The 13,689-nt window shown below is 39.6% G+C and overlaps 1 protein-coding gene across 1 annotated transcript; it reads right to left on the reverse strand.

Moving 5' to 3' along the window:
- Positions 1 to 905: 905 nt before the first annotated feature.
- SPINK6 (serine peptidase inhibitor Kazal type 6) lies at positions 906 to 12,817 on the reverse strand. Its single transcript, XM_039244495.1, has 4 exons — positions 12,813 to 12,817; positions 11,339 to 11,402; positions 2,934 to 3,049; positions 906 to 951 (listed from the first exon to the last, which is right to left on the reverse strand). Exons 1-4 carry the CDS (start codon positions 12,815 to 12,817, stop codon positions 906 to 908), a joined length of 231 nt encoding a protein of 76 aa, XP_039100426.1.
- Between the last annotated feature and the right edge of the window lie 872 nt (positions 12,818 to 13,689).

A 13,689-nucleotide genomic window follows, 5' to 3' on the forward strand; every position in this document is an offset into this window, starting at 1 on the left:
ATTCAATTGTATATACAAAGGTTAACATCTATCTGCATAAATCCACCATTTCATAAAGTTGAGAAAGCTGTGGTTGAGAGAGGCTGAGCATTTTAGTTTTATATAAAATACTTTTCCTGAAATTAGAAAGAAATGATATTATATTATCTACAGCTTAAATAATAGATATTGTACAATAACTATAAGCATAATGTAGTATCACACATTATGGTGTGCGGTGGGCAGGAGCCAGGCTGCCCAGGGGTGGGATGTAGCCCAGGCCTCTTCTGGGGTGTTTTACCTGCCTGTGTGCTGTGAGGATCCCTCCTGCCTGGGAGCTTGTTCTTCGAAGGGTGCTGGACCCAAAGTGGCCACAGTCAAGTGCTCTTACCCCACTGGCCTGGTTACAGTGTCCCCACTTGGAGGAAAGGGAACCATGCTCCACCTCCTTTCCCATCCCTCTGGATTTGTCACCATTTTGCACTCTTAACACCTGCCAATAAAGATCATCTACACTAAAAAAAAAAAAACAACAAACCTGTTAAAAAAAACACACACTGTTAAAAAAAATCCTTCACCATCCACACGGCAACTGTAAGAATAAGAGAGGGGAAGAGATTTTTCCCAAGATCCCACAGTGGCTGCTTGGTTGATTTAGATCCCAAAAAACAGGTCTTTTTATACACATTTATGCCAGGTCAATTAGTCTATTTTAACTGTATGTCTTCTTGATTTCAAAGGAAAAACACAAGCAATGCCTCCACAGAATGTACTTTATTGGCAAGCAAATCCAGGGAAATAGGTATACATTGAACTAGAGTAGGCGGTGTAGAAGGCATGTCTTTATGAATTTCAAGGATCCTTTAGAGAAAAACAGAAGTGAGAAGAGCAGCAGCTGGAAGTCAGCACAAACCCTGCACAAAACTTCAGCATTTTCCTTGGTGCTTTAGGTTGATCTTCCCACCACTTTTCCTACAAAAGAGAAAGACAAATGCATGCTCAGTGCAGTATCATCAGTATTCATCACAAAGCCTGGAAAAAGGTGTGATTACTGCAAAGTCCGTGCAGTCAGGTGATTCTACATTTCTCCACATTGACGACATGCCAGAGGTTAATTAAATGTACCCAGAGACGGCATCTGGACGAACTGCAGAAAGCATGAAATGTAAACAAATTTCAGAGTTTTATCCAGGCTTAGACCTTTTGGCTTCAATTGTTCATTGTCTGAGAGTAAGTACGTATCCAACCGGAAAAGGTAAAAGTGACAGGAGAGATAATGGCGAGGGGACTCTGGTGTCATAGTCCTGACAGATGTAAGAGGTGGAACCAAGTGTTCAGGCATTTGGCATTTTATAGCAGATCATATGTTCAGTCCTTCTCAGTAGTAGATGTCCATTAAATCAAATTTCATCTTACCCTATTGCCTTTCTTCTGGGAAAAGTTTGGTGTTAGTCAGATATGTTACAGAAGCAAGTAGGCACATACTTGTTACGTGCTGATTCAGTATTTATTAATTTTCTGTATACTTGTGCTTAGAAATTTTACAGTAAAGTTGAAGGTAATTAAGACATTCACAGAAGAAACTCTAATACAAAGAAGTGAAGACAGTAGTGGAAAAGTGAGACAACTTTTAACTGGCCTAGACAAGGGTTATAATTCCCTTGGTTGTAGAGTAATCAACCAGACTATAAGACTGATTGATTGAATAAATTATTATTAATTATAAACTGATCTACTGGAAAGATCACAGTTTATTAGCTACAATCTACAGCATTTGTCCTATTCCTTATGAATGTGTAAATTCAATAAATATTGGTCCTTGGGGCACCTGGGTGGCTCAGCCGGTTGAGCATCCGACTTCGGCTCAGGTCATGAACTCTAGTTCTGTGAATTCGAGCCCCATGTCAGGCTCTGTGCTAACAGCCCAGAGCCTGGAACTTGCTTTCGATTCTGTCTCCCTCTCTCTATGCCACTTCCCTGTTTGCATTCTGTCTTTCTCTTTCTCAAAAATAAACAAAGATTAAAAAAAATTTTTTTTAATAAATACTGGCCCTTGATAGAATCTTCCTAGTATACTAACTGTAAAGTTTGAATAGTCTGAATAATAAAGGATAATCTTTTCCTCTATTCTTTCCTGAAAGGCTCTTGTCTCTCTCTCTCTCTCTTTTTTAGTTCATTGTCAAGTTGGTTTCCATATAACACCCAGTGCTCATCCCAACAAGTTCCCTCCTCCATGCCCATCACCCCCCTTCCACTCTCCCCCACCCCAGCAGCCCTCAGTTTGTTCTCAGCATTCAAGAGTCTCTCATGGTTTGCCTTCCTCCTCCCCCAACTATTTTCCCCCTTCTTCTCCCCCATGGTCCTCCTGATCCACCTATACGTGCAAACATATGATATCTGTCCTTCTCTGCCTGACTTATTTCACTCAGCATAACACCCTCAAGGTCCATCCATGTTGCTGCACATGGCCAGATTTCATTCTTTCTCACTGCCATGTAGTATTCCTTTGTATAGATAAAACACATCTTCTTAATATATTCGTCGTTGATGGACACTTAGGCTCTTTCCATGTTTTGGCTATTGTGGAGAGTGCTGCTATGAACATTGGGGTCCATGTGCCCCCATGCATCAGTACTCGCGTATCCCTTGGGTAAATTCCTAGCAGTGCTATTGCTGGGTCATAAGGGAGTTCTATTGTTAGTTTCCTGAGGAACCTCCACACTGTTTTCCAGAGGGGCTGTACCAGTTTACATTCCTACCAACAGTGTAGGAGGGTGCTGAAAGGCTCTTTTCATTAAAATAAAAAAGAAGAATGCATGGAAATTGGTACCTTACTAACATATAATTTGGTATAAAATAAAGTGTCTGAAAATAATTTGAATAAAAGAATATTTTTATTGATGATAAATTTTCTCCATTATCATGTTTCTGATTTTGATAAGTATGATACTTACACCACCGCCTTACAGAAGGCACATTGATTGCCGTATGTCTGGCCATCAGAACCACAATGGGGATTAGACTCCCGCGTGCAATAGACCTTGGGATCCCGGAACTCACTGCAGTCAACCTACCAACGTAAGCACAGTGACATCGACATTAGTGCATTCTATCTAAGGGACTGTCCCTTAGAACAGAAGCTTTGGGTAAACTTAAACACACACACACACACACGATGTAAAGCTTTTTGAAATAGAAAATAGGTTTCCTTATCTGCTTAACTAGAATTTATCAAATGTAACTGATGCTTTCCCTTTGAGACACAGGAAACCCAGTTTCTGTAGTTCTGTAGATTATTGTATTCAGGAGAAAGTTAATGGTGTACAATGGATGCTTTCTCTTCATATAAGGAGTGAGCCAAATACTATAGGTAGGACTTTTTGCTCCAACACTAAATTATTCCAAATGACAGTCGTTTTTGGACTTTAAGTGCTGCTTGCTTTTTCTTTTCTTCCTTCTTCCCTTCCTTTATCCCTTCCTCCTTTCCTCTCTTTCACTGTATTAATTTAACTCTAAGAACACTCCTGCTTTGCCAGAAAGATATGGAGGATATTGCAAGTAACTCCTTGCAATCCTTACATCCATTTATCATCTCTTGAAAATACCATTCTAATGTTTTTATTAGTAACTTCCTCTATCTCTGAGTCTATTTGTAGAATCTGAACTTTTGTGCCTGCTATAAAAACACAGTAATGGCTGTCTAAACTGCTCTGTTTAGAAGGATTCTGAGGTTGCATCCAGCCTTGATGAGAACACAAGCTATGAATAATTAGCAATTATCATCATGGGTTCTATAGAAGTAATGGTAGTACCTATGCCACTAATATATCTCCTTACTTCCAGTGGCCCCTCAGAAATAGCCTGGAGTTTTAAGATTCTTTTCAATTCAGTGTCAACTGAGGAAGTATTTGGTGTGCAAATGACATTTGGCTCATTTTATTACAGGGTAGAAGCAATATGTAATAGGTAAACTGAGCTCCTCCAAATGTCAGCTGTGTGGAATGAAGTTACATTTATTTATTTATTTATTTATTTATTTATTTATTTATTTATTTTTAAGTAGGTTTTGCACCCAGCTCAGAGAACACCAGGCTTGGACTCATGACCCTAAGGTCAAGACCAGAGCTGAGATCAAGAGTCTGATGCTTACCTGACTGAGCCACCCAGGTGCCCCTGGAATGAAGTAACATCTAAACAGGAGCACAGGGACCATACTTTACTGCATCTATCTTATGTTTATTAATGGATTCATAAGATTTAAACTATCTTTATGTGAAAAAAAAAACTATCTTTATGTGGATTAGTTGAATTGAGTGTCAAAATAACCCTGAGGTATGCATTAAATAATGTTATGTTAACCAGTATATAGATAGGAATAGTGATCCTCGGGAAAATTACGTGGTTTACCAATGCCACACAATCAGGGGGCACTGAAATCAGGGCTTGGACATATTATTTCTCATTGCTGATCCAAATTTCCAACAATCTATGAAGGCTGATTTCCAACATATCTTCATTGAGAGAAATCAAGGCCGACTGTCACTACGCACCCCTGATAGCACTTACAGTTAAGACATGTAGACTTTATCAAAGTACCTTACGGGGCACCTGGGTGGCACAGTCAGTTAGGCGTTCGACTTCAGCTCAGGTCATGATCTCACGGTTCGTGGGTTCGAACCCTGCGTCGGGCTCTGTGCTGACTGCAGCTCAGAGCCCGGAGCCTGTTTCAGATTCTGTGTCTCCCTCTCTCTCTGACCCTCCCCTGCTCACGCTCTCTCTCTCTCTGTCTCTCAGAAGTAAATTAAAAACAAATTAAGAAAATAAAGTACCTTATTAGGGGGATGTATAGGGATAGTAAAATGAATCATTTGTTTAAGATATTATGTAAAAACCGTTATATGTTGACAAAACTCTCTGAAGGTTTGCATGGAGAAAAACTCAGTAAAGAATCATACAACTGATTTTAAAAATATCATCACATATGTCAGGTTTAAGGCACCAGAGACTATTAAATATAGATTTTTGTTGAAATTAGGCACTTGTACTGTTGATGTTGGGCTGTATGGTGTTTATGAGAGATCTAAGGGCATGACTGCATAGGAGATAGGCTTCTTATAGTTCGACCTCGAGTCCCACTTTCTCCCACAACTCTTAAAGAAAACTCCATCCTTTCTTGCTACCTCCAGGAGAGTAATCTTTCCTGTAGGTGTCCAGATGGAAAAAAAGGCTGGAAAATCTTTGGGGCATTGTAAATCATAGGACACTTTCTTCTCAAAAGCTGTTTTGTATTTTACATGTAAGTCGTTGATGTACCCATTTGCAACTGTGTGCTTGAGTCAAGAAAGAACTGTAAACCCTAAATCATCATTGATATTTTCATTTATTCCATAAACAGCCAACGGGCAACTAGTAATTTGGAAGACACAGTGCTGGGTGCTGGTGATACAAAGAGGAATCAGGGACAGACACTCTCTCAGTAAGCTCTCCATCTCATCTGCATTGGGGAAGCAGAGATGACATAGATCATTATGGCACACTGTGTGACAGATGTCACAGTGGGCCTGGCACAGGCCGTATGGAAGCTGAGGACAAGGCATCTCGGTCAGAGGTTAGTGTGTGTCTGTCAGGTCAGTGAGGTAATAAAGAAAAAAGAAAGTCTCTTACACGAGAGAGACGCCTTCTTAAGACACCTTTCCCTGGCAGCCGGCCCTCTGATCTTGCAGTCCAGCCTCTTTTGTCCTTTAGAAAGCAGATATGGAAGAGGCAATTGGGGGGGGCAGATACAGAGAGGCAGTTGGGAAGACGCCGTAAGCGTGTCTAGACACCACCTCCTTCCCCAAGCCAACTTTCCCCCTTCCACTGCTCCCTGGACTGACTGGGAAGAACGAAAGATTTCAACAATTAAAACCAAATCAATCAAATGGTATATGAACACACTTCCTCAGAATTTAGATACACTTAACACTTTCAGATTGTAGTGGCCTCCAACGATCTCTGAAGTGAGCCGAAGGATCCTGTTATAGAACTTGTTCTGCCGCTCTCCCTTAACTAGTTGTGCCATCTGGGACAAAGTACTCCATACCTATGCCACAATTTTCATAAATAAAAACTTGAAAAACAAATAACAGTTTCCATGCTTTACTGCTAGAGTTGCTAAGAGAATCCACGATGGTCATGTAAGAGTTGTAGAAAGTCAGGGTAGAATAGTTGAAACAGCCCTGGGCTAGGAGGGTGGGAAATAAGCTTATCTTGCAGGACTGTCCTAACTGTGATGATGAGTCCTTTGCAAACACTTTGTAAAGCTCTAGGTATTTGGAAGATTACTACTACAAACACTAACAATGTAAATTGTAGCACAATCTACAATTTTTGGAGCCCATTATATCTTATCCTATTTTAGTGAATTTTGGGGTGTTTTTAAAATTGGTGTTGGATTTAACAAGCACCTCCAATTATTTCCTTAGTTGAGCTTCCAGAGACTGCTTCTAGGCGTTTGGGTGACCCCTTGTGGTTCTTTAAAGAACTGTGCCTTCTACAATGTTCTGGAATAGAGTGACGCCTTTGGTACCCAAATCTATTTTTTTGCTAACAGTGAATACCAAATCCTTTAACTGGTCTGGAAAATGAGCTCATGTGGTTACTAAATCAACTAAAGAGGCAGGATTATTGATATTTTAGTCTAGCATTTTAGTTCTACAATAAAACCGATGAAAACTTGCAAACACACACATACGCGCATGCGCGAACACCCCCCCCCAGAGTGTAGGACTTCTTAAGCAAAAAAGTACTACAAGGAAAACAGTTGTTTAAAATCAGCACATGCCAGCAGGGATTTTGAAACTTGGAGGAATTAGAAACAGCAGATTCTGTGCATTGGCTCAGGAAAGAAATGCTGAGGATGGTATATTTCTGACAATCAGGAATTAGAGTTTGAGATGTTGATGAAGACTCAAGGGGAAAAAAACATCTGGAACTCATCAGTATCATCTGGGAACATACATGTTCTTAGAGAGAAAATCGAGTACATAGAATTTTCTTGAAAATGCCCATAATGAATACTCGGGAAGAAAACAGAAAAGACAATAAAGGGAATTGAAGAGAAATAGTTAGAGAGCCAGGGTAGTGACATAGTGTAGAAGTCAGGAGAGAGGTCCAAAAATGATGGGCGTGATCAAGTATAGCACATATCATAAAGAAATCATGAATCATGGCTACGTCCTGAAAGGGGCCTTTTTTTAAATTTAAAAAATATTTTTTAAATTTTTTTATTAAAAAATTTTTTTTAATTTTAATTAAAAAATTTTTTTAATGTTTTATTTATTCCTAGGGGAGAGAGAGAGAGACAGCGTGAGCAGGGGAGGGTCAGAGAGAGAGGGAGTCACAGACTCCGAAACAGGCTCCAGGCTCTGAGCTGGCAGTCAGCACAGAGCCCGACGCGGGGCTCCAACCCACGAACCGCGAGATCATGACCTAAGCGAAAGTCGGACCCTTAACCGACTAAGCCACCCAGGGCCCCCCCACCCTTTTTTTTAAATTAAGAGCACATTTGGCAGCGTGGAAGGGGTGTGAAGACGGGGGAAGCAGAAGCCAAGTCAGGGAGGGGTATGATGAAGAAAGGAGCTGATTTATATGCATAGGTAGTATTTTTCAGTAACAGCGAGAATAGATGAAATATATAGGGCAACTTTAGTCTATGATTTGATTCACACTTAATACTAACTTACGTGAAAATATAACGCTTTATCTCTCCTTTCAAACTAGTTTTACATTTCGCCCCTCCACCCACCCAACTTTTTACCACAGCACCATTCTTCAGATTCTCCTCCACCCTTCCTCAGGTTAAAACATTACCACTTCTTTCCTTTTGCAAGTATCACCTTTCATGTATTTCTTTACCCCACGTCCCTCTTCACCAATTCCGAATTTATGACCTGTCACCACCCTCAACATTTCTTTCCTGAGCCAAAGCAGTGAATTCTGCTCTCTGTTTCCAATTCCTCCCAGTTCCCAAATCCTTGCCGCACATGGAGACAAGTTTGCTTATTTTAAACAACTCTTCATTATAAGCACTTTTTTACTTAAGAAGCGAGGATAGGTAACACTAACATGGATTCGTTTAGAAATTGTCCTGTTCGGGGAACCTGGGTGGCTCAGTCAGTTAAGGGTCCAACTCTTGATTTCACCTCAGGTCATGATCTTGTGGTTCTTGAAATCGAGCCCGGAGTCAGGCTCTGTGCTGACAGTGTGGAGCCTGCTTGGGATTGTCTCTCTCTCCCTCTCTCTCTGCCCTCTTCCACCTGGTACTCTCTCAAAATAAATAAATAAATAAATACACTTTTAGAAAAAGGAAAACTCTGCATTCACACATGCGGCACAATGGCTTTCTATTGCTGATCAGAGGTAGTGTGGACCCACAGAAGCTTGCTCAGTGTGGAGTCTGGCGTCCAGTGATGCTGACTGCACAGTTTTACTGCTGTTTGTAAACTTGAGTGAGATAGATCTTCTTTCTAAAGACTGAGTTCTCCTATATGTAGTTATAGATGCTGGTTAACACTGCCACGTTGTATTTAGTTATTCTGTCAGTATCTTAACTATAAGTTAGTGCAAGCTAATTAGGAAAAATGAACTGTCCCAAACACATTTTAGCCATGGAGTATTGTTTAACTAACTATATTAACATTTACCATGGCTTTGTCTTAAAATACTAGCAGAAATAGGGGCATCTGAGTGGCTCATTCAGTTAAGTGTCTGGCACAGGCTCAGGTCATGATTTCACGGTTCGTGAGCTCGAGCCCCATGTTGGGTTGTGTGCTGACAGCTGGAGCCTGCTTCGGATTTTGTGTCTCTTCTCTCTGTCCCTCTCCTGCTTGTACCCTGTCTTTCTCTCTTTTGGTCTCAAAAATAAATAAACATTAAAAAATTTTTTTTAGATACTAGCAGAAATAAACACAGATACCTTAAAATTATTGTAAAAAGAAAATGGTTGACTGTTATTACTTTTGAGCAGTTTGTTATGTTAATTCCAGTCCGGAATATTCATTTAAACAGATCCTTACGATTATGTTCCTAAATGCACAGCCTGGTAGGGAAATAAGAAAAGTAAAGACAATGTAGGGAGTGGTACTAAAAGCAAAATCTATTCCATTAAAAAAAAAAAAAACTATCCTCGTTTTGAGATTATGTCTTTCAAGCATTTTGGTATGACACTATAATTTGTTTAATGAAGGCTGGTGAGGGTAAATAGTAGTTTTATTTTTAATTATTATTATTATTATTATTATATTTTTATGTTATTTAATGTTCCTACTTGGCAAATTAAAGAGCCGGCAGCCCATTAGTCATTTACATTTATACGGAAAATTTTACAAGACTATGAATTCCAAAAGTCCAGGAACACGCTTTTTGTTTAGTTTGAACACTCTCTTTGAAGGAATGTGAAACTTTTACAAGTCGGTAATTTAAACTGCTCACTCTAATTTTCCCATCAGGTGCTCCATCATGGAGACATTTCTTGGCATCAGAAGAATGGCTTTGGTGTCAGAGGACACCTTCTCCCTTTTTTACTGGCTGGATCAGACCTGAGCAGGCATGCGCCTAAAGTCACTTTCAGCTTCTGTTTGTGGATGGGACTGTCCCGGTCCTTCCAGGCACGTGAAAGGAAAACAGTGGCCTTTGGAGGATTCAGATACCCAAGGCCAGAGCAGGCTTTAGAGATCATTGAATCCATATGTTCATTCTAGGAATGTGGAGACAGAGGCAATAAGAAGGCGAGAGACATCCCTCGGATGACACAGCCTGTAAGTACTAGAGCAAGGACTCGTCTATATTGTCTCCGGTGTCTGAGTACTCAAAAGTCAGTGCTTCCCAGCATCAGGTAATTACCTAGAATGTGGATTCAGATCTCCCCAGCTGTGAGACTATTATCCAGTGAGTCTGGCCTGTTGCCTGGGGATCTGCATATTGAGGAAGCAGCCCCCGTGACCCTCAGGCAAGCAGACTCTAAGACTCGGGTCCATCTAAAGGAATAGAATCAGTAAATTGCAGGCTTTAAATGAGCCCACTAAAAATCCCATCTGGAATTCCATGCTGAAAGAAGAGAAGCAACTTGTGTGTTAAGGAGAAAACTGGGGTTTAATTCCATATATTTTAAATCTATGTATAATAGCCTTATCATATATTACCACTTAATGGGATACGAAATATTTGTCTTGATCTGATGTCCTTTCTCTGTTTGTTTTGATATTTCACATAGACTGTGCTACCGTATATATTTAAACATAAGAATAAATCAATTTTAGAATGTACGATTACATAGAGCAATACAAACACACATGTGCAGGTGCACTGGGACACAAGTGCATGTGTGTGCCTGCACACACACAAAGACACACACACACTGGCAGTTAATTGTCAGGCATCATCGATTGCAAGGCATGCATCAATTTCTGAGATGCTAAAATTTGAAGTAAAAAAATATTATGCAAGTGGCAGGTATACTAGGGTTGGAAAATATTTTTCAGCTCCATTGCTAACTCCAGTCATTTGGCAGTGGTATCTGGAAACTTTGGATGCCAAGAGTTCTTGAGCATGACAAGGATAATCAGAACCAAGGCCAAAGTCGAGTAAAAACATTCAGTATAGACACAGGGACAGGACTGGCAGAGCAAATACTGCTTGATTGTGTTGTCTTTGGATAGAACAAGGAAACTAGAAAAAAGTTGGTGGATTAATCAGCCAAATCATGAAGATAACTCATGCCTTTTCCTATTTTTAACCCGAATAATATTTCAGTGTGAATGGCTCGGTTTGTGCATACTCAGCTCAAAACATTAAATAAGCTTGCTCTCTTGGCTGCTTTACTTCTAAACAGAAAGTAACAGCCTCTGTCCTAATAACCCCTTGATAAGCTGGTAACAACTAATTGCTAAGACATCCTTTTACCAAATACTCCCAAGTAGTTTATTTAACTTAATCTACTTCTACGAGGTGAATAATATGATCCTTTTTCTATAGTTGTGGAAATTACAGCTCGGAGAAGCTGAGCAACTTGCCTAAGATCACACAGTGAAATCAGAGATAGAGCATCAGTGCTACTACAGATTCATCCTGTTTTTATTTAAGCTCATTTCACTTTAACAAAATCTCAGAATGGGCATTTAGGCTCTTTTAGATGGAACACAGTATATTCGTAGAGATGTTACAGTTAAAAAAAGGATTTGCTTCTGATTTCTGCATTCGGTCAGCTTGCTCATTGTTTCTGCTCTTTTACCCACAGGCAAACCTCTCTTTGGCCAGGGAATCCCAGACAAACACCACCCAGGTCTGCATAAAAGATATAAAAAAAAAAAAATGTACTGACCTGTCCTCCTTGACTGAAGACACCTGAAAGAAAAAAAAAGCACAAAATCCAAACAATGTAGTCTCTGAATGAGCAAAAAACTGAGATTTGCAAAATTAGGACACCCTCAAGCCAGGCATGATTCTTGTTCTTGGTTCTTGGTCATCTCAACAAATCATGGTGTGGTCGTTTTATTTTTTACACATGTTCATTTCTTAGGGAGTAGTAGAAAGTTTGAAAGGGATATAAGCACATGGACTATGAAGGAATAATATTTCCTGGAGATTGGCGTGAGGTTAAAGGAAATAATTTAAGGGTCTGGAGATTCATGTGACAGTCCTGGTCAAGTCACTCATTTACTCTGGGAATGACTTTGTCATCTTTGACTTCTCTTGGCTGGAAGCTGGCTTGGAAAATTTCCCCTAACTTTGACGTCCGAGGGTTCAGTGCATGGCGTCCCTCCCCAAAGCCTTTGTTACAGGCAGTTGGGGAAGGCACTACATTTGTTGTTTATTCTTTGAGCCCCACATTGCACTTCTGCCCTTTATTCTCAACCAGCTCCAAAGACTTGGCCCAAATAGAGACTCATAAGGACAAATTCATTCTCTTTTCTGTGACTCATTCTCCTGCTACATCTTTCTAAATACCTGAAAGAGAAAAAAAGTCCACAAATACAGTCTTTCTTCTCACTCTGCTTCTACCTTTAGGATTATGTGTGTGAATTTTAGGTTGTAACTAATTCGCTCAGTGGTTTAAAATGTAAAAGTCTTAGGTTCAATTCCGGTAGAAGCTGCTGCTGATTTCTGGCCATTTCTGTGGAACTCCAATGTCTACAACACTTCTCACATGTAAGCCCAAGGCCACTTAGACGACATAAAGTGGATGAGTAAGTGTGATCCTTCTCTAGCGCTGGTCAGCACAAGGCTTTTAAATTTAAAAGTTAATGAACATCTGCTGTAGTGATTACCAATCTTACAGTGTGGCGGGTTTCTAGATGGCAGCTCCAACTGCGGTGAGCAGAGCATAATGTATGCATGCAACTTGTTGAATCACTATGTTCTACACCTGTAACTAATGTAACACTATGTGCCAACTATAGTTCAATGAAAAAAGAGGATTTCTCTACTAAAAAAAATAAATAAGTAAAGCACAATTTCAACAACAACACAACAAAGTACAGATTCTAAGGACAATCATTTGAAAATTTAGTGGTAGGAGATCAAATAGGGCCTCAAAGCTTATATTTTTACTACCAGTTCAAATGAGTTTTATGAAAACACAGTGTGACAATATTTAGTCATTGGTACTGATCAACCACATCCCATGAGACTATCCATTAGCTTTTGTAAAGAGAAGCAGTAACAGGATATCAGTTAATTTTTGAAACTATCTTTGTAAGTAAATTTTAATGTAGTTATAGATCTATTTTTTATGTCGCTTCAGCAGTTGCCTGAACGACTCACTCCAGCTATTTGGCTTAAGTAGTCAAACTCACTCCATAGTGTCACTGTAATCTTGTATCCAATTTTTAAAAAATATTTCTAAGTGCATTTATTTACATAAATATGACCAGGTCCCAGCAAACAATGACTTCTCCATCTGCTTAGATTCAATGAAAAATTCTTGGTTTTTACACATTCAGCTATTTAAAATCTTTGATAGCAGCAAAATTCAACCACTTTTGTCACAAGAAAATGTTGTATCAGACATGGAAGTTCCCAGGAGGCACTCATTTCTAGCATTTTACAAAGGAGAGGAGATCTTGAAATGTTGTGCTTTTTCTCCAGGTGACACAGGCCATTAGTGGCAGATATGGGCCTGTGTTGGGTCTTGAGTCTCTAGCCTGTGCTTTGTCCACAACGGCAGCAAAGAGGAGAATAATAAAGAAGGAGATAAATAGGTACAGTGGCCCTGTTTGTGCACATGATTCTTTGTGATGAAAAATGTCATCCTAAACTGTAATCATCCTTTAAACAATCTGAACTGATAGAATATATGACCATTGCTCACTAAAGTGATGAAAGATAGTGCCCTGCCCAAAGGATTAATTCACTACCAGCATATATGTTTCTGCATTTTAAGATTCATTCACTTTTCTGAAGCATTCTCTTAGTTGCCTTTTTCTTCCTTGTTTCAATTTCAGTTATTTGCAGCCCAGTTATAAGAATAATGAGGACAGGAAACCTTTCTTTTGTCTTTGAAGCCAAACTAAAAGTTACAACAATCACTCTTCCTCCAGACTAGTTTTGCGGAACAAATATCAACTATAATGTCTAGAAGTCTTGGATTCAAATTCTAAATTCTACTTACTAGCTGCCAGTCCTTTGGTCAAATTTCCTAAGTTCTTTGTGCCATGTTCTTTTTTTTTTTTT

Source organism: Hyaena hyaena, unplaced genomic scaffold (genome assembly GCF_003009895.1).
Source record: "Hyaena hyaena isolate Hyena2069 unplaced genomic scaffold, ASM300989v1 scaffold_241, whole genome shotgun sequence".
Lineage (NCBI taxonomy): Eukaryota > Metazoa > Chordata > Mammalia > Carnivora > Hyaenidae > Hyaena > Hyaena hyaena.